Source organism: Pterocles gutturalis, unplaced genomic scaffold (genome assembly GCF_000699245.1).
Source record: "Pterocles gutturalis isolate BGI_N339 unplaced genomic scaffold, ASM69924v1 scaffold41852, whole genome shotgun sequence".
Lineage (NCBI taxonomy): Eukaryota > Metazoa > Chordata > Aves > Pterocliformes > Pteroclidae > Pterocles > Pterocles gutturalis.
In genome coordinates this window covers 6,781-29,201 of record NW_010109325.1, presented here as the reverse complement: position 1 = coordinate 29,201, position 22,421 = coordinate 6,781, and the positions used below count along the sequence as shown (strand labels likewise).

Below are 22,421 nucleotides of genomic sequence, written 5' to 3'. Positions count from 1 at the left end.
TGCTGAAGGGTATTTAAACTAACTTAACTGCTTTTCTGAGAAGCAAATGAGGAGCACTTGTTTAAGCTTTGCCTCCTGCTCTGCTGCAGAGACAAGACTCGTTCAGTTGAGCAACAGAGGCTTATACCCTGTTACGATCATCTCAGAAACAGCTCCCAGACCACAGTCCAGCAGTAGTGTAAGTATTACTGTATATAACACACATCTGAAGACTCAACCATATTCCTTCATATGCTAGATTGAAGGCTGCATACTAAAGCAGCAATAATTTTTTGTGTCCTTTACACACTATTATGTGCCATGTTTGACATAGTAAAACAGAAATAAATTACAAACGTAGACTTAACTGCCACAGAGAGACCTGTTTAGATAGCACTTATAAAAAAAAAAAAAAAAAGCAGACAGACATTTTGAGCATCCTGCTTTAAAACAAGCCTTTTGTTTGTCTTTCCTGTGTAGCAGCTACAATCAACCGAGGGCACAAATAACAGGCTATTTCCAGCCAGCTATCTGATTATACTCACAGATCAAATAATGACACATCTAAATCTAATTATTTTTACTTTAATTCATAGACTCTGATATTTCAGTGCAATCTTAGACCAATCTATTTGTTTTTCCTGATTGTGAGGAGTTTTATCAGAAATACAAAATGAGTAATTTCCACAGAAATTCAATTTTTCCCTATAACTCCCCTTTTTATTAGCAGGGTGTTATATGATAAATATTTTCCTCACTTCTTCCTTCAAAGAGACTTTGTCCTTCTCTGGCCTTACTTTACCCAGATTATCTGAGATAGCATTTAATTTGTCATTACTATCTTCACTGTCTGCATCCTGGACTAAATCCTAGACAGTAAAATAACACATTGTAATATGGAAGGAAAAATGCCTTAAGGCAGGTTGAAACAGTTCTCTGTCCAGAGGCCTCTTTTCTCTACTCATCTTCATAGCTGGAAATCATGGTAGTAGCTTCTGACTTTATCAGCTGAATTTATCACTTGAAGAGTTGCTCAATAGCTAATTATCATGATAAATTAGTGCAATTTTTGCATTTATTCATATTCCACCTGAACATGCTTTGTTAATTCACCATAACACAAGATGATAACTCAAAATATTGGATATGCTTTATTTTCATCTACTTCCATTTTACCAAAACACTGCTGGACACTATAGAGAACACTTGTTTGGTTTGATTAATGCTGTCAGATTCTTACCTTGGGTTGCAATGTAGTGACTGGGTCTCTGATATCCCTAAAACAGCAATATAAGTTGGTTTGAGTACCATATTAGTAGCAGAAAGGGTAAAATAAAAGCATAAGGGTACCACAAAATTCTTGTCAATAGACAACATTTTCACAACAAACCAATACTTAAGAGCAGCATGAAGCTCAAAACCTAAAAAAAATGGTTAATACTGAAAAGGTTCTAATGGCAACAGATAAAATGGAAATAAGAACATCTGACTTGAACAGACATTGTACTGTACCAGGAAAGAGTATTCTAGACAGGTCCCTTGAGCCTAAAAACTAGTCCTTATTGATACTGTCTCCCTGGCTGAACATATTGGGGCATTTATTTAAAATTTAGTAAAGATGCTCTTTGCAATCAGATTATCTCAAGAGTTGATCTGTGTTCCCAAATCATCCAATATGAAAAAATATATACCTTTTATCTTCTTAGAAATAGAGAAATACTGTGAGGCACAGAGAAGCATGTACTCGAGCCATAACTAACGGGGACAGACATCTCCCACGCCAGAGCTGGACACTGTGGTGTGCACACACAGTCAAGGTCCTACTGCCATCAAATCTTCTGAAAAATATTTTGTGCTACTGCACAAAGTGTGCATCAATTACAATGGCCATGATATGCGCAAGTATATGCACATACATATATATATATGTATAGATAGATAACCTTACACGACTAAGCCTTTCCAGTTAGCTGGGTCTATGCCAATGCTAGCAGTACTGCATTGATCATCTGCATAAAAACTACAAGACAGAGATTCTGCTCTTGAGGAAATAATTCAGAATATATTTTGACCAGTGCCAGCAACAATAGCTAGAAAGAGGAAGGAAACTTTAATATTGCTGGAGAAGACAACACAGAACTTCAAAATGTGCAAATGTTAAAAGAAATAAGTCCAATTATTTTCTAGGTTATGGTTTATTAGGCCACTTGAATCAAGCAGTGCATTACAGGGGAGCACAAGTCCTTGGATTCCTAGTATTCACAAGATGCCACAAAACTGAAGGATTTCAATGAACCCAAGGAGTTCATATCCTTTTCCACAGAGTCCTTCATTATCCTGTCTAGAGTGAGAGCACCTGCCTCCAGGTCTTAAGAAAAAACTTCTGAGTATCTTACTCTTGGCTTTACGAGAGACCAAGATTGCATCACCTGACTAAAATTTTCTCCTAGAGTCCTTATCATCAAGCCCCAGCTTCAAATTAGGAAATTGGAACTGTGTTACACTGTTTTATACTCAGTCAAAATTGCAAAGTGCCAGTTTTAACTTGCAGCTTTCCTGACTGGTTATAATGAGATTCTATTTACCCCTACATAAGAGAAATAATGTCCTCAAGGGACTGTAGTTATTACAAATCTGGGAGAGTTTTCTTGTTTAAGGCCCCAGGCAAAATATCACGCGACTACACAGAGATTGCTGTGTAAAAATATCAAAATAAAAAGACAGAGATATACCTGGAGCTAAATCTTTATATCCTGATAAGTCAAGAGGGTCTCTAATAATTTACCAACTAGCAATGGACAAGAAAAAATAGTAAGGTGCAATTATAAAGAAAAGTAACCAAAGCCGTGTATTTTAAAAACACTTGTAATAGCTTTCAGTATCTTCTGAACTACTTTGGAAATACTGTGAATACAACAACTTGCTTATTCCTAAGGTGTAAATTGGATAAAACTCATATTCTGTTAATCAAAACACCTGGCAGAATTTGTTCAAATTTCCTCTTTGTATCAGGGTTTTTTTTTTTTTTTTTAAATTTATGATTTAATTTGTATTTTAATCAAAGCATGGTATTTCAAACTTTAGAATTTTTTTGCAAAAGCTAGGAAATGTCTACTACGTTAAAATATTTTTATACATATATATATGTTTGTGTATATACTTTGTAATACCTAAATTAGCACCTTAATATATTGCTTGTCTAAATTGTTCTTATAAACAAACATACTCCCCACCCAAAGACCATCATCCCTCCCTTTTTGCCAAACATATATTATGACTACTTTATGGGTACATTTTCAAAAGACTACAGTACAGTATACTATCCAGCTTCTCATGTATAAATGGGAAGGGGAAAAGAAAAGCTAGTGGCCAAGATCATCATCATCACAAAAAAAAAAGTGAACAGCAAATTCTCTTTAACAGACAGGTTCACCTGAGTTACCTAACAGTATCTAACAATATTCATAGCTATGTTAAAAAGCTAAATTATCTTTTCAGAACAGGTACAAAAAATATTCACACAAAAGGAAATTTTTCAAAGTAACAGATGAGACAAATTAGATGAGGCATGCATGATTATCTAGTGATAAAAATAGAATAGGAAAATAATTAATAACAATATCTATAGTAAATATTTACAATAGGATGCTGTTATTCACATATAGTGGTACTTACATCCCTGTACAGCCAAATCTACAGCCCAAACCAAAGTCAGATGTGAAAGAAAGCACAACAATGTCAGTGAGTACTAGGACGTAGAACAAGGAAAGTGTACATTTTGTTCTTAATAAAAGAAAACTTTCAATAAATTTATAGGCATAACATGCAATAATTTCACATAGAGAAGCTGGCAAATTGAGAGGGAGAAAGCTGTGCAATCCACTCACATCTATGTAGTTGGCATTAATGTAATCTGAAGATGGATCATCTTCAACAGGTTGCAAAATCACCCTGGAGTGGTCATCTGTAAAAGCCAAGTGGTTACAGTGCCTTTTTGAAGTGTGATTTTTAAATGAGATATTACAGTAAGTCATCTAGAAAACCAAAATAATTTGGCGTAAGTGCCTCAGAATTTACAACCCTTAAACATTGTTTACACAGAATTACAAAGAACCTTTTTGTCTGAAGTCTCCAATTACTTCAAAAACATTCACTAAACTTCATTAAGTACAGCTGAAAGGTATCGCCATTAAATGTGGTCAAAAACACACAAAGAAATCAGGTTACTTCCTCAAAGTCCCTTTCAAAATCAGCTCCAGTGATGGCAATCTAGAAAACCAAAAATCCTGATTACTGTTCCCCTACTTCTGACCCCAGCCTGCTTAAGTTCATATTGAGACTTGAAAATAAAGTAAGCTAGCAATGGTTAGCAATGCACTTCGGATTTTATGAAGAGGTAACTCTATCCATTCAGGGACTTCTCCAATAGCTTCATTCCTGCACGTTCAATCACATTTGTAAAACAGTAACAAATTGTGTTATCCCAGAGGATGAATCAACACTATTGAAACTTTATGGCTAAAGACAAGAGACAGAACCCTCTGATTTCAGTCACGTCTTTTAATCATCAGTTTTACACAACTGCTATTCAGATGTATCAGCTATAAATCACATAAAGCAGAAAAGTTTTAAAGCTGTCACATTTACCTGAAATAAATTGTAACTGTAGAAAACTGCCACAGAATTACCATCCAAGTGAGTGCTTGTTGCTGTTACATGCTTACCAGAGCTTGCACAACAGAGATGCAAATGTGAAATTCAGCCTGAGTTATAAAAGGAAGAAAGTGGAACTGTGAAGTACTAAGAGAAATGCTGGAAAAGGCACTGTCCTCCTCCTCCGCTTGGGTTGTTAAGCCGCTATGCCACTGGAGACTTGTAAAGAAAGAGAGAACACGGCACGAATAACACAGGACTGCGGCTACCGCTCAAACCAAGCACACCGATACTCACATGCTATAATGTTTCCATAGCGGTTCTTTGTTCTGTTTTGATCCTTCTTAGCGACATCCCAAGAAGCTGACTGCCCCTCAAAGAAACTCTATAAATAAAAATGTTCCGAAATAAAACATTCTGACCATTAATTTATCTCCAAAAATGATAGTTTTAAAGAACTTCCCTACGATAAAGTAAGCTCAGCTCTGCGTGCCTGCTCTGGTCACCCAGACGGCACCATGGCACAGCAATATATCTGAGAAGAAGGGAGGCTCTCTCCCTCTGACTGCTATGGGTCAACGAGCAAGTCACTGAGGGACTCTAGAGGGATTTCCAATCCTGGAATTGCTGGAAGGCTAAACTTGCTCAGACATTTCTTGCTATGGAGCAACAACAGTAAGCTGAGAAAGCACAGGGAGACTGATCACCCTTCGTATAAGAAACCATGATATTGCTTAGTAAAATGGCTTGTCTTCCTACAGAGCCATCAGGAAGCCTCCTCTGCCAATGTTTATTGTTCATGTTATTTTTCCTCACATCCCTCCCTCTAATCACTAGCAAAATTATTCTACATTTCTAAGCTCTTCTTAAGAGTCTGATCTCTCAGTAGTGATAGAAACAGCTTTTATTGCTCTTTGTCTTTTTCTTCATTGCCTATATTTTACAGCTGATGCTGGTCTATGCTATTCTTTCCTTCCAGATGTTCTCTTATCCTGACCTGGGTAAGTTACCTCCAGAAGTACACAGTAGCCACGGAAACAAAACTTTAATGCACATTCAGAAGCCTAAGCCAGGGCAAAGATGTCATGTATGGTAACAGAAGAAGCAGCAAGTAGGAAAACACCTGATATGGCATCAGGGACCACCCTCCCTCCCAGCAGTGGTTGACACTTGGGCTTAGCCCTGAAGTTAGGCAGAACATAACGAAGCGTATTTAAGTAAAAGAGAGGAAAAGAGAATAATATTCTTTTAAAAGCCATATATTTATTTATTCCAGTTCTTATGTTACAGTAGAGACAGCTGCAGAAAGGAGAGAAGGTTAGAAACTGAGTCAGAAGAGATTAGTTACTCAGAGAAAATTAATTTTAAAACTAGTTGTATTGTGTGTGACCTTGGCAGTACCATTCCCATCTTTAATATGTGTCCTGTCCGATATTCTAATCCCAAAGATTCACAACAGATTCAGAGATCAGAAGCAAAATGAATCTGTACTCGTCTACTTCCAGTGCTGGGAAATGTTTTGCTTCAATTTGAACATTAAAGTTGTAAGTAGACATGCTCAGGCAGGTCTAATTAGAACTTCAAGAAGTTACAACCCTCAGCATGTCCTTATTGCTTCTCAGCTGGAGTTTAGTCCCACTATTGCCCTACTGAAATGCTATAATAAATCATGAGAGTGCTTCCAGCCAGTGCTTCTTGCAAAACCAGCCAAGTTAAATATTTACCTTAACCTAATCCAGGATATCTGCACTGAAGATGACTCGGAAAACTCACATAACCAATTACAGCATTTCAACTAAGAAGCAGCAATGAAAAGGTGGTAACTTCTTACAGTACGTCAAAAAGATTCAGCAGGGCATGTCTTCTTATGCTTTAAAGAACACAGACCATGTTTTTTACAGGCACTTGTAATGGCTCAAACTATTGGATTCCACTCCTATTTCGCTTTTGGGGTTACACATATAGGAATTTTATGCCTGCTAAATATAAAGGTAAATATAATTATCTGTTTTTCACTTAAACACATGGCATTTAGTTGCATCCTTATGCATTGCAATGTAATGCAAACAAAAGGCTGTGACTTTCACAGGGATTTTTCCTAGCAAAAACTCACCACTGAAGATCTCACCTCATACTCCTCTTTAAATCCATAGCTGTCAGAGGTCTTCATTAGGTTAATATGCTGCAGCAGATCAGCCACCCTGATAGCAGGATGGAGCTGCCCAGTCTGGTATGGGGATTCTGTGCCTTCACAGAGGTAACGAGGGACATCCAGAAGCCGGCTGGACTCTGCTGTCGCACTGTGATTTTCATCTGTATTCACAAGAAATCAATGCATTATGTACCTGCAGGGCAGTAACACCTGCTGCTATACATATCAACATCTATTTTCAACCTCTTCCTTCAAAAACATGTCTAATTTCTGAGGACACAAAGCACTGACTCTCCAGGACATAAATACTATGAAGTACATAAAGGAATTTAGCTGCAAACACATACAAAAGTTTGCAATACTTCATCTGCAATAAAGGTGTCTGAAGGGCATTTTATTTGAAGCTACAAAACTTTATGACATTAATGTATCTGGGAACTCCAGCCTCTATCACCCAAAGTAACTTTTTTAATGGCTACTACGTATGAACAGCAATACTATACCTTCAATAATAAATTAGAATAACTCTGTAGTGGTATCAGCACATCATCTGTCTAAAGCCAACAAAAGTATATTGAGATCCCAGTAAAAAAGAGATGCAATTATGCTACCACTTCAGAACACCACCTCCATTTGGGAAGATAAATCGGCACTTCAGAGTGGTCATTTTAACTCAGGTCTTTTAGAAGAGAAATGGAACTGTTGAGTGTGCTGATTTCAGCCACAGTTTTTGCTCAGTATAAACAAAGAAGTCTCCAGTAAGGCTCTGTGCTACCACCAATCCTCTTACTAAAACCAAATGTCAAAGCTACATGAAGAGATCACATTTAGTCAATCCCTTCTGTGGAATAGTTTTTTTTTTGGGTTTTGTTTTTTTTTTTTTCTAAATTAGCAATTAGCAGTTCAAATTAATTTAGAGAGGAAGAAAAATTCTAATTCTGATCTTTTTGGAAAGTAGCTACCAAAAAGAGAAGTGGGTAGCTGACCCCTCCTACCCTTCTTTGAAATAATTTTTCCATTTTCCTTGCAAAGGATCCAGACAAGGAAGTAAAACACTCCAGGAAAAAAAAAAAATTAACACCCCAAGAGTTGGATTTTCTACAATTCCACCAAAATGCAAACCCCATTAATGCCTTCTGAAATGAGATATCCTAGTAAGAAAGCCGATTCTTTGAACTGTCACACGAGTTGCTAATTTCAGTACATTTATGCCTCACTAAACTGCCTAATAATGTGAGTGACATGCAGCAGTCACTTTTTATTGCAGTGTTGCACATATTAAATCATACACATTTCAAGCCACCTCAGGATTTGCAGCTTTCCCCATTCCTCACAGTATACTTACCAGTAATAGGCACTTTAACCCATTGAAGCAGCAAAAAACAATAAATGAACAGAACATAAGAAATTCATTTCAGGACTATATTAGAAAATGACTAAAAGAAAATGACATTAAAAGTTGTTAAAGCTTCACAATAGGTAACAATGAAAGCCGTTTTAAAAATATAAGGGCCACATTATTATGCCATCAATGTAATGATAGGGACTTGAGAAAAGCAAAATTGTCATACTAACTTAGTGCTAATGTATATAAAGTAGCATTAATAACCTATACATGAAGAAAGAACCACAGTACAGCTACAAAGTAATAACAGCTTCAAATAAAATAACATGTTCTATAATTTAGGGCCCATAAAATTTTGCTCATCTCTAAATAAAACAGAGAAAAACTGTTTTGTGATGCTGGGCCAAGCAAGGTCTATGTGGAGATGGAGTAGGCCAAATGATCTAGTTCTAAAGGAATAAGCTTACAGGTACCCAAACTCTTCTACACAGTGTGCCCACAAGCTTGTCTACTTCTCTCCACTATTTCAGCCCATGCAATAAAAAAATACTACCTCTTCCAATTAGCATTGCTTTGCTTACACCAGGAGACTATCATGCCCAAAACACCATTACCAGTAGATGGAAATGCAGACAGGAACTACTAAACTGTTCTTCAATTAATTCCTTGGTCCTTGCTGTTCACAGCTGCCCCTGCCTGTGCCTGCCACAATGCAGTGGCAACATACCAACCTTTGGAATATGCTTATAGCCTAAATGAGCTATTAGGGATAGTGTGACAAGTATCACCAGATAGTATCTATGCAGCTTGTTAGTGCACGAAATAAAGATAAAAGATACAAGAAGATCTTAGAAGAATTTCAGGAAAAGACTCATTTTCTATAAGTCCATTGTTCTAATTTTGGAAGTATTCTGACTGAGTCTATCCCTTTCCTCTTCCAGGCAATGGTGCTATCTCACCACTCCTCATTATCTTCTTAAACCACATAGTAAGGTTTCCTTGGGCCCAAGGTGGAAGGCTCCAGCATCTAACCACTCTGATGGTCGTTAACTTTCTAAAATACTACTGTAGTCAAGAGAATGGCATCTGCAACGTTATCAAAAGGAATTGGGCAGAATATGACTCGACAAATCTCCCACACAGTGAGTATACCCAGCTTGACACAGACCAAAGACTACTTACAAATAGTGATTTACTGTCAGTCTCAGACAACACATTAAAATCTGCAAAGGCTCCTCCTGGGTATACTTTCTATCAATATTTTTACCCACAATTTGCATAACGGAATAGAAAATATCCTGACAGTATGGGCAGAGGGCACTGAGCAGTAAGGCAGCACCACAAGCACTTTGCAAATACAGGATCAGATTTCAAAGTTATCTTGATTATTTGGGAGACAATGCAAAAATCAACAAGGTGAATTAAACAGTGAATGCAACATATTGTGTATAGGGAAGGGAAGTCAAATACATAACTACAAAATGGAGTAATGGATTGGGTAATAGTAACTGGGATTTTAGTGGGTAACAGTACAAGTCAGCAACATGAGTGCAATAAAAAGGACAAAATACAGTTCAGGTAGCAGTAACACTACAAGTAAGGCATGGAGGTACCTATTTCACTCAGCTCAGCATTGAGACTTCTAAGAACTGTACCTGATTCAGGGCACCACAATTTAAAATTTTGTCCTAAGAGCTCGAAAATGTTCAGAGGAAAAGAATGATAATAAGTTTAGAAAACATCACTGACAAGATGACGAGTGAAAGCACTGTGTTTAACTCAATTAGAAGAGAGACAATGGAGGACACATGAGGCTTTCAATGGGTAAAAGACTGTTTTGAAAGCACAGAGGTGTACGAGCTCTGCATATTTCTGAGTCTCAAAAGGAAACAGTTGAATTCACAGTAATGAGGATGTAGTCTAGATTAGTCTAGTTCGGAAACACTAGGAGTGAGCAGCAATAATATTCATCGGTAACTAATTCTCCATTAGAAAACTGATCTTTGGGTCCCAAGTAATATTAATATGGATCTGAATTTTATTTTTATTTAGGAAGAGCGAGGCACCAGAAGATGCCACTGCAAAAGCATTTTTAAGACACAACAGACTTCCATAAAGAGTCTATATTATACGCAAAATGTCTCATCTCAAAACAGAGGAGGGATTAAATTGACTCCATGTTCCTTTAAGCTTTACTTCTAGGAATCTAGTTTTCAACCTCAATTTATATTCATGTCCATTTCCTGATATTTATCTTTCATCCTAAAATAACCTCAGCAACTGACTGAAAACTCAATACTGCACATTATGTTTATCAAACCAAGAACTCAGGTACAAATTATACTTTCAGCTTTGTATTTTTTTAAAAAACCTCTAAAACATGCATTGAGTGTTAGATGTGACATAGAAGTTGCTACTTCCAGCCTGAGCACTCCCAACATCTCTTCTTTTTACAATAAGTACAAAGTTGAAAAGCTTAATAATTAAGGTCAATTGAAATATGCAATTAATATAGATATACAGGAATATCTGTACAGAACCTATGAAGTTGTTGTTTGTTCTTGGATATTTGAGAAATTTTTCCCTTTTCTGTTTTTCTTTCCATTCTTGTTATTTACTTGGAAAATTGTGTTTTGAGTGTCAACTAATGCTAATATGGATCTCAATTTTATTTTTATGTATCTTTTAAAAGAGTTCTAGTTTCACATGTCATTTCATTGAAACACAGTTTGAATGCTCTGGGGAGAAAAGGTTTAGTATTTTCCATTTATCTGTTTTCTCATTTATTCTTCAGTTAGCACTGACTAGGAATAACTTCTTCATGAGAACATATTTTTTGTTCCAAAAGCAGTGTCAGTTTAATTCTGAAGTGATAAACTGAGTGTAGAGTTATTTTCTGACAACAGTATAGCTATCTTTTACATAAAACAAGCTGTTTCAACATTTAACCATGCAAGGAGACAAAACTCATGCAGGAATGGATAACGAAGGACTAGGGTCCTCACCTAACACAGCTGTCGGCACAAGTGGATCATTGGGCACTGTAGGAAAACAAAGCTCATGAAGAAATATATTACCTCAATTTGTGTATTTTTAAGAATAAAACCAATACACTTCAGTGTACAACCAAGTGATAACTAAACCCCGTTAATTTTGTTACAACAGAAAACCAAAATGAATACACATATCCAGAAAGCATTGTGAATAAAAGAGGAATGAAAGGCAGTGATTTTGGACTTCAGAAGTGTAATGATAAAGGCAAAGAGATTCTTACTGAAATGAAATAAAGAAGACACCACATACAATTTAGTTTTTGATAGGGCTCCTCCTTCGCTATTGTTCTTTTACTTCACAATAAAGGTTCACTTTCACAGAACCAACTCCTTTCCTTTTAAACACATCCTCTCATACAATACTTGAATAGAAATAAAACGGTACTTCTTTAAAGTCTTCTAGGTAATTTAAAAAATTATATACATGTTTACAGTTAATAGTGTTTTTATGTGCAACACCAAAGATATTGCTATTAATGAGGATAGGAAAATCACAGCTACACAGACGTTTGAATTAAATTTATAAAATTTTATCATTCATAACCACAACTAGAACCCTGCAGAAACAAATGCTCTGTTTCAGACAGAAATGGTGGAATCCAGAATTTGGTTTTGTTCCAATCTGGAACAAAGATTTAAATTATCAACAGGTCTGTGACAAAACTGAGCTTCAGTTCTAAAGCAATCTACCTAAAAATTTGTCGCATAGCAAGAAACCCCAGAAGGTTCTTTGCCTCAGCACAGATGATGGTTAGGCGAACTGAACCCTCCAACACGCAAAAATCACATACCTAGGACCCTGGAAAGCAATGATGCCAAACTTCTTTGCCAACCAACCAGGACAGCTGTAGTGGCTGGGGCTCATGGGCTCCTGGTGTCACATCTGCAAGGCTGCCCAAGTGCCTGGCAGCCCCCACTCCGTAACAGCCATGTAGCCTGATGGATACGTTGCCTGGGATCCACCATAACTTAGTCCAAACCAAGTCTTTGCAAACCTGCCTCCACAAATTTCCATGCCAATAAGAGATCAAACTTTGGAGAATTTTCAAACAGTTCCAGACAAAACTGTGTAGAAAAAATTCACAGGCTGACACTAAACTCCCATTTATAATTGGTTATGAGACACTTAAAATTTCAGCACTCTGCAGTTTGGTAAGCTTCAATAAACTGAGCAATAAACCCTCCTCCAAAATCCATTTCTCTTACAACAATCAGGAAAGAACTTAAGAGCCTTAAGGGATGTATTTTGCTCAAGCATAGTAAGCAGTATGGGAGGCAGCAGAAAGGAGATGGAGTGCCATTCCCAAAAGATAGCAATTCAGAAGCAGCTCACACTGCTCAGATCTGTTTAAAGCAAAGCCACAACTCCATGTGGCTGTGAGAAGGTCAGGTTCACGCCAGCTCCATGGCAGAATTGTGTTCCTGCAGTAACTTACACACTAGTTTTGAGGTATTCAGTCTGCCAGTGGAGTATCTTGCTTTTGTGCAAGGCACAGTGTGGATGCTGGGAGGCAGGCATGCTGGACAGTGGCAGCTATAACCTAGACACTTAACAATCAGAAACCCAAACTGTCAAACTTTGTCAAAACCAGACAGTTGGCAAGTCTACAAAAAAGGAACACAAATATGGAGCAAATTTGCAGATACATTAACAAGCTTGTTCCTAAATCCACAAACAGCAATGAAAATTGTCAATGTCTCCTTCTGTTATAACATCCTTACTGCCAAAAGAAATAAATTAATTTGGACCTCATATTGCTATTCAGTACAGACATGGTGTTACACAGTAATATTTAACATGTTGGTATTAAATATCTTCATGAGGGAAAACTCAATTTCAGATTTTAATTGAGATGTTCTAGAAGTGTAGTGCTTTCCCTAGAACAAGTATCAATGTATACTGAAAGCACATGTAAATATTTAAATAATTGGTCACATACCAATAAGGATAACATAAGAACATCCCTAACTCAACCTTTGGATTTACCAATGTTCCTGGAAAACCTGGAGCTTACAATAATTTTCCTTAAAAAGTAGAACTGTTTTCCATGTTTCTATATTTATCTACACTCTGGAATATCAATCACTGTTATACTTACATCTGGGGCTGAAGTTATGAGAGTCCATAAATGTGATTGAAAGCGGATCCTCTGCATGCAGGGTGCTCTGGTCAGCGTAACTCCTATCCATTGCATTCACCATGTGTGTCATCTCCTGGCGGGTGGTCCCCATGGCATCCTTGCGCTTCTTCGCAAGTTTGCTGCCCAGCCAAAAAAAAAAAAAACAAACCACCTTAATATCTGATGAACATTGATGTCTGCAGTAATCATTATCTATAATCCCGAGGGACTGAAAAGTTTGGCTGATTTTCCTGTGTACAACTTTCCAGCGTGAATTTGATAAAACTATGCAACCTGCTATGAAAGAGTTGCAATCATGTGTTTTCTGTACACACACAAACGCTGTAATGGAAGTACTAACTTCTGTACCTTGGTAATATTTTTTTTCCTGTGGAGTAATTACACTAATATAAACAAATTAGAGAATATAATTACATTTTAACTGAAATGATAAATAAGAAGCATCTGTGCATGCAGCTTTATCAACCATCTCCATTTAAATTTGTGTTTTGATTTTACAAACGGATAATTCACTCCCCTTGCTTGCCTTGTTAGGAAGAAATAATTTAACCTTCTAAATCACTTTGTTAGTCAAAAAAACCTATGAAATAACAAAAGAAACATAATTATTTGATATGGATTCATATTACTTTTTATGGTGAAAGTTGTTCTTCCCATTCAGTACACAAGATACAACGTGATACCACACTTTGTTCCTGACCCTGAACACTGTTCTTTGAAAACCAAGCAAACCCCCTCTCACACCACTCTACCCTTTTATGCAGTTTGGGAACATCTTAAATTCTGCCAGTAGCAGCCTTAAACTCTGAATGTATCACAGTTAAACAGCAACCTAATCTGTCCAACTAACCCCCCCACCTTAACAGCCAATGCCCTTAAAGTGCACACTTCAGAAATATCTCTCAATTCTTTCCTTTTGATGAAGAACTGGAGGTGATTTTCACTGTCTCTGGAAGTCAGATGGAAGCAGACAATATATTTTAATTATCACTTAAAGCCTACTACTCTTAAAGCATGTATCTCAAGTAGTAGGAAGCATGCAAAGCAGCATGAAGCGCACCTTGGTTCTGCAGGAATCTGTGACATACATTAGAGTGTTCTGAAATCTCCCTGTTTTCATCTGAAGCTGTGACTGCAATGTAATAGGTAGCCAACCTGCTTATTTGAATAAATCTGACACCACGTGGCAGAGACACAATCATCACTGAAAATACTGGGTTCTTGAAAATGTATGTTTAAAACACAGCTCAGCTTCACAAGCTTCTTCTGCCTAAAATATAATCAAATATCCTGTTAACTGTTTAGTCAGTGTTTATCTTGCATTTCTCTGACTAAAAGGACTGCTTGCTCTTCCTCTGTTCTCTGACAACTTTTAATATTCAGTGCCACACTCTAACAGCAGACAAAAAAAATATTAGTGTAAATTATCCATCCATTTCCTTGTTGCTTCCTCGGAACATACACCCAAAAAGACCTACACCACTCTCTAGGGCAGGGAGCACTTCATCTTTTTCCATGTTTAAGAAAATATAAAATTGTTTCTTAAATTAATAGTCTCAGTTCACAACAAGGGGCCACAAACTAGTATATAGAAGGACAAAGTGCTCCTGAGAATAACAAAGACTCTTGCACTGATCAGACTCATCTCCTTATTCTGTGTGTTCCTACCCCCGGCCTTTCTTTTCCCCACTTACAGATACATGAGTTGGAAAATTGCTAGTCAATAACCCCCTAGCTACAAAAATCCCAAAGGTGGTCTCTAAACCTAACATTTTTTCATCAAACCCTTATGGTGCACATGAGGGTTCTGTGTGTATCAGTTGTTCAGTGAAAACTAACGTAACAGTGACAGTTGGATGCCCCCCCTAAAATGCTCTATTTTATACATTTACTCCACACATTCCTATTTACTTATGAAAAGCTGGTTTAAATGATACTCTGGTCGAACAAATGAAGACCATCAAAACTTCCAGAAGTGAAACTGCTTGAGCTTTATTACTGGTTCCCACTGCTACCAAAGCTTTCACAAAACTGGCATTTCTAGTTCAGACTGGTTTGTAAGTTCCAAAGCCTTTCAGATAGTCTCTATTCACTGAAGATCACCTTTTTCCAATGCCAACTCAGAAATGGAACAAAAAGACTATTACATCTCATCTCGTGGCTGTATTGAGCCCTTCTTTGAAATATCACTTTGTAACAAAACTTGCTAGCTATGCTAAATAAATCAACAGCTATTAAGGCTTTCAAGTTATTAACTTATTACAGTAACTACTTTCTAATTCTTATGCTCTGCTTCAACTCCTAAAAAAGCCTATTGTGTTGTAGCACTGCAACCCAAAGCTGCTGGGAAATGGGAGGACAGCTTTATTGTTCAACAGCTCCTGGCTCCCTCGGGGTTTGACTTCTTTTTCCTTTCCTTTCTTTCCTTCCCTCACTCAGATGAAGGCACATGCAATCTATGCTTCATGATAATTCCGAAAATCATTAAGTTAAAGTACTTGAGGCTGACAGAGAAAGTGTAAATGCTTCTCATTATCTGATAAAGGATCCGGTTGGGTGAACCTGTGCAGGTGGGTGTTTCCGTGGGAGCTGGAGGGGAAATGTGCTCCACCATAGGATGAAACTTCGTGGTTAATTATCTTGAGCTGAAGCAATTGCTATTTAACAAGGAAATTATAATTTGTCACAATATACTGGAGAATGGCAGTTAGCTAAGCCAGCTTACTTTTTTTTTTTTTTTTTTTTTATTTTGAAGTTTGTTTAAAGAAGTCAACTAATCTGCTTAAAAATGTGGAAGAGCATTATTATCAGACACCACCGGTTCATCAAAGCACTTGAGTGCATTCTTACATCCCCTCTGAAGCCAAGGGCTTTATGCATTTATTTAAAATTAAGAATGTGTGTTAACTGCTTTGCTCAATCCCACAAAAACTCATTTGGTCAACACATACAAAAAAAGTTCATTTTGCTTCAGCAAAGCAAAACTTTATCCAAACCAATGTCACAAAGTAAGATCCACACTTTAAAATGTGTACACAAAGCACCTCACAAGCAACAGATGCAGACCACTTCACCAAAAATATTTCTGTAAAAAAAAAAAAAAAAAAAAAAAGGTTGGTACCACAGAGGCAGACATGTTGCTCTGCTGTTGGTAGGGCAGAGACCTATTTATAAAGGTTTGGCATCTGCCTACGATCTGTCTAGGAAAAGTGGTGCATAGGATCACTCCTGAACTGATAACGCTAAGAAAGAACAATTTGTGATTTACAAGCACAGTTCTCCAGCTAGGAAATGGGAAGAGAGTTCTTTTCCTTAGTGTGATGTGTCTCTGTGAATCATAATGCAAATTAAATTATGATTACAATAAACTAAAATGATAGTTATGGGAAAAACTGTAGCAAAAAGCAAAAGTCTCAATACACAGTTAGAAATACAATATCCCTTTAAAAAAAAACAAGGTAAGAATAACAGGAACAATGACAAAAGCAATTTTTCAAGCTGAGAATAAAGAAAGGTAACTGCCAATAATACTTCAGGAAAATTATAGAGACTCTTTTTATTTTTTAAAAAGGGATACTGCATCTTTAATACATGTAAGATAGTAAGTCACCCGTATTCTACTTACAGATAGTAGGAGTAAGAATAGTAGCTCCTCCTGGCAAGCAAATCACAGACAGTGGAAAAAGAGAAGCAATGGTGAATGAAAAGCGTGACTCTGTCACATTCAATAAAGCAGAGAAATGTGCGTTTAAAAAAAAAAAATTGAAAAATTCATGTTTCTTTGGTTAGCATTTCAACTTGCTCATGCACAAACTAGCCTTATTTTGCCATGCAATTAAAAAAAAAAACAAAACACTTGCATATAAAAATGATTTGTTTTTTAGGAAGATCACTTCAGAAAATTACATGCTGAGATTTCATTTATTGCCAAAAAATTTGAAAATTAAATGGATTGTGTATTTTCAACATGCAGTTCAGCATAATACAATGATTACCACCTAGATGTCATGACAAATGAACAGCTGTGTACGTATCTTGTGCAGTAAATATGCTTTTTGCTTTTCAGTTACAAGAACTAAAGATTCCATTAATAAATACGTTTAATCAGAAAACAATTTTCATGTCATTCATTTTAACACCTTTATCAGTACACAGGTGTATACATATATGTTTGTATGCATACTATATGTAGCTATATGAGTACACACATTTTAAAGAATGCACGCTTACAGTAGACGTGTGTACTGACATATATACCACACATTTCCTGAATGCAAACATACGCTTTCTATTTTAAAATCTTACAATTGGAAATGCTGATGTAGTCATGCTAAGCATTAAAAACATGGAAGGTAAACAAATGGAAGGAGATGAAGGACATCTGGAAATAATCCAACAATGACTTTAAAAATAAAAATGGCATTGCTTGTTAAAGATGCAGTATCCCTTTTCTTAGCTGGTTTGATTACTCCAGTAAAACTCTGTAAGAGCTGTTAAGAGCTTAATTCAGGAAAACTTCAAACCAATTTGTACAAAATGATCAGGCAAAGCTTAAAAAAATCTCAAGCTCGTGAACAAAACTGGTTAGTGCTCCATTTTTCAATAAAATGCAATGCTGCATTTAATCAGATTGAGATAGCGATGGCTGTGCATATGACTTTATAAACGAATGAAAATGTAGAAACCATTGTTCTATTGACTGATCTGTGTAACGAGCTGTGGTCAATTCAGGTACCAAAAGGGATACTACATAATGGATCACTGAATATGTACACTACAGAAGATGATTCAAATGGATCGTTTTTCAGTCCCACCACAACTAAGTGAAGCGTGTTTATGTACGTGTGAATGTGTCAGGGTTTTTACAGCTGTTCCTGGCTTCACGATATGAATTGCCCTGATTCACTAGATGGACTGAATTAACTCATGTATTCAAAGGTTTTATATGCTTTTTGTAAGAGACCTTGACTAAAGCTGGTGTGAAAATAAACCTGCCCATATTCCCTAAGCAGGGGGGAAGCAATGGCACACCTATAAAATACGCAGTAGACAACCAATTAAACTATCAGGATGAAAAACTGCTAAACATTAAAGATTCATTAAACAGGTTAATTTCTCACCTATTTTGAATACAAAATAGTACAGGAGTTTAGAAATGTTATATGCTTTAGAATGATGACCAAGTATCATTCCTATGAGGGTACTGACTTCACAGGTTCAGAAAAGGGAAGGGAGAAAAAAGGGGAATTTAAAAAATATCATTTAATGGACACGATTAACTTTTATCAAACAATTCAACTGGGAAAGTACAAGTCTAAAAGGACTCCGAATGCAAAAGGTACACACTGAATTTTAAAGCTCATTTTTTTAAGCTAGTCGATCCCATCAGGAAGTGACTGACAATATATAGGCTGTCTCTCTCTCACACACACATGCACACACACAGAGTCCTCTGTTATAATGGGACCACTGCAACATGCACTGAGAAGATGACACTCCCCAGCACATACCTTGCAACAAAGCTATAAAATAGATTTCTTCCTGAAAGCTTAAAAACAACTTTTTTGTTTGTTTTTCCAAAGTTGTGTAAATAAAGAAAATTGGCTGACTGTATGTCTTTTTTTACATATGATGAGCTGGACCTTTTCCATATGTGTTAATTCTCAATCACAGAGGTAAACAACAGAGAAAAGTAAAAGCACTTTTGGGAAAAATCACGTATGTAGCTAACTAACACAGAACACTATAAGCATACCTAATGTTTCTAATGCAGACGTTTCTTCTCCAAGTTATATATCTCCAGGGATAATTGTAAAAAGGCAATAAATTAAAAAAGTCTAATGCAATCCAGTAATTATAACATATAGAATGATCTTAGGTACAATTTTAATTTTTTTCTTAATCTTTAAAAATGATAGCAAGCTGCATTTCAGAGGAACATTCAGACGTTTACAAATATACTTTTCATTAAGACTTCTGCAAAAGGCAAGGGAACGCAATGCACACACCATGGGAAGACAAAGGTCTCGTTCTACCCAAGAGAAATCAGCTTGTGCCCTGCAAAGGGGACCCGTCAGGGAAGGGGTGCACAGAAACAGAGAAATTGGTTTTGATGCTGTAACTATGGATTTATAGAGCTATATTATGAACCTTTATACCAGGTTAAAAGAGTTGCAACTACTAGGAAGTCAAGACTTTCAAAAATAGGGTAGCAAAATTTACTATAGGTAGGAGCACGTGGATGTGGAGTACAACACCAGAAGATGGCGATATTGCTTACTGTCTAAGAAAGCACTGAAAAAAATTAAAATTCATTCAAATTAATACATTTTTAAACAATTTCATGCACTAAGGATTTTTGTTAGGTAATTTTACAGTGATGTGGTATGACTTTTACGAAAAAAAAAAAATCCAGGCTTACAAGAGCGTAAATAGAGGTATAAAATCACATTATTTTGCAAGTTGGATAACATACAGATACAAATAACTTGTTAGACCTGAACACAGAAAATCAAATTCATTAGGTATTACAACATGAAAAGTGCAGTAAGTTACTCTTTTTTTTCTTTGCTTTAAAAAAAAAAGGCGCACCACGAATTTAAATTCCACCCATTTCAATATTCTGTACGTTCCTCCAACTGCAACTCAAAAATACTTGGAAATAAACAAGTATGAGAAAATGTATAACTCTTGGATCCCAAATATAAAGAAATCCTTTCTTTAAATCCATCATAAGAATCACAGCAAAACCAACAGGAAACACAAAAAACTCATCCGAAAACTGATGTGAGCTACTGCTCCTGAAACTTTTTTTTTTTAAAGACGTGTAAAAAATACCCTTTTTGTTATTGCTTGATATGGAGAAAAAAAAGAAGGATCAGTATAGATGATTTTCTTACCTTTTTTTGACGATCAATATGACAACAAGGAGAAGTAGGATGAATACCAGAATTCCAGCACTTATTCCTGCTATTTTCACTACACGATCTGTTTGTTTAGCTGGATCCGGAATCACCTCAGGTTCTTCTGTTGCTGCTGCTAAATGAATAAAAAAAAAAACAACTTGTTTAAACGTGTAAGGACTAGAGACAAGAAAATTATAATTGGTGATTATTTCCAAATATGTCTGTGTTTTAATACAGTAGCCAGAATATAGATACTTGCATCATGAGTTTATACATCTACACGTATGTATACGGACACACTATGAATTTCAATCTATATGCCACGCATTTGCAATACCAAGTATATGACTACATATGTGTGCATACAAGTGCATATATATAACTTCACATATACAGAAGTCTATATGCATCAGGATTTCCAAACCAGTCACTATATTACAAAGCAGAAGACAAAGCAGAGACAATCTATCAACTAAATCAGCATTACTTCCTGTAGTTATTTTTTCAGATATTAAATATGGAATATTTAATATTGACTAGTGAGATTATGTTAACTCATGAACAGTAAATTAAACTCTCTTTTCCAAGCTGCAGCCAGCACCCTGAACTCCAGTCCTTCTCTCCTTCACCCAACTTCAGTGCACCTTGGTATACAAATTCATCTTGTAGCATCTGGCCTGAGATCCGCGTCCTACTGGGAATTTTGATTCTCTGAACTAGCCTTGGATTGGTGGACGGCCTAAAGTCAGCAGCAGTTTTGTTTCTGTTTATAGGCCCTAAAAAAAAAAAAAAAAATCGCTGTTCTACACAGAGATGAAACCACTCCGTAATGCAGCCGAGTGGGCTGAGGCCACAGGTTACAGCAGAGAGGAAAACAGAATATATATGAAAGTGCACAGCTACTCAGTCCACACCTCTTTGCATCACAGCCTGGCATACAAAGGATCAGGAACATGGCACTTTTCAGCCTGGCAAAAATATGAAAAAATATAAACAGGTTTCAGACAGGGGTAAAATCCCATGAGGTGTTTACTTGTAAAATAGGAAACGGCTCTTCACTTCTCTAGTTGTTCCTTTCTAAGGCTGTGGCTCAGCACTTTGCCTTTCCCCTGCTCACAGGCATGGACGGGTACCTGTGCTTGCTTTCTCTCCCTCTGACCCTTCTTCTCTCCCTCTCCACCTGGCACACAGCAGATGACACTTAACCTCTCCCCCCTCACAGCAGCTGCACGTGGAGTAGTTACAAGCTGTTGTATCATCATATCTATGTCATTACACAGAAAATGCCCTTTACTCTGAAACTAGGATGCTTCTCAACAGACCATCAAAACAAGTAGAATGAAAAATTAGGTGAAGCCACACCAGAGAAAGACTACCACTCCCCCAAAAGTCTGCTCCATGGGCCTTTCAGAAAGCCAGTGTAGTCAGCACCAGAGATAACTTGTATCTAATAGTTTCTGGTTTTAACCATGTTACTCACACTGTTTATATTTGGGTTCCACACGCAGGAATCCATTATTATATTTTGAGAGAAGGATCATGCTGATGTCTGAAATCACTCTTTATTACTTGTTTCTGTAACCTCCATCTCAGCAGCATCTGAACCACGTACTAACAATTTACCCCTAGAACAACCTTCTGAGTTAGTCTCTTCCAGACACCCATGCAAGAGCTAGGCAGACAGTGAGAGCTCTGGCAGTGCTTTAATCATAAAACTTCATCATCATCATAATCATCTCTCTCCTGTACAGCTTGAACTTTATCTGCTGAGAAATACTAAATGCTTCCTCCTTTGTGTAAATACATACCTGCATGCACACTTGCATACATAACCTGTGTGGACTCAATACTACATATTTTGTTTATATTATGTGTATTGTTGAGGTGTCTAGGGGTAAGAGTCAGGATCAGGTAAGTGGTGTGTGTAGCTGTGTATATACAACATATACTCACACACAAGCTAGAATTAGTGCCACATACACATAGGATGCTGTCTAACTGAGGAAACGAGGAGGATGACTTCTGAGGTGGAACTGGAAGAAGGCGGCACTCCGGATTTTCAATGCTTAAAATGAATCAACTCCCCGTCTACTATTAGCTGGGCTGGATGTGACAGACCTGAATGAACATTTGATAGGCAGTAGAGCCAAAAGGCCAATCAGTAGAGTCAAAAGACCAATCAAAGCTCAAACA

General features: G+C 36.8%; 1 protein-coding gene across 1 annotated transcript in view; it reads right to left on the bottom strand.

Moving 5' to 3' along the window:
• PTPRK (protein tyrosine phosphatase, receptor type, K) overlaps positions 1 to 20,361 on the bottom strand; it is a gene marked incomplete at both ends in the record, with an annotated part of 33,669 nt that extends 13,308 nt beyond the window's left edge. Inside the window, 7 exons of the mRNA XM_010072930.1 lie at positions 1,220 to 1,256; positions 3,655 to 3,672; positions 3,867 to 3,943; positions 4,930 to 5,017; positions 6,761 to 6,945; positions 13,282 to 13,442; positions 20,223 to 20,361. Coding sequence (XP_010071232.1) covers positions 1,220 to 1,256; positions 3,655 to 3,672; positions 3,867 to 3,943; positions 4,930 to 5,017; positions 6,761 to 6,945; positions 13,282 to 13,442; positions 20,223 to 20,361 — 705 coding nt within the window. The remainder of the gene's footprint in view (positions 1 to 1,219; positions 1,257 to 3,654; positions 3,673 to 3,866; positions 3,944 to 4,929; positions 5,018 to 6,760; positions 6,946 to 13,281; positions 13,443 to 20,222) is intronic.
• Between the last annotated feature and the right edge of the window lie 2,060 nt (positions 20,362 to 22,421).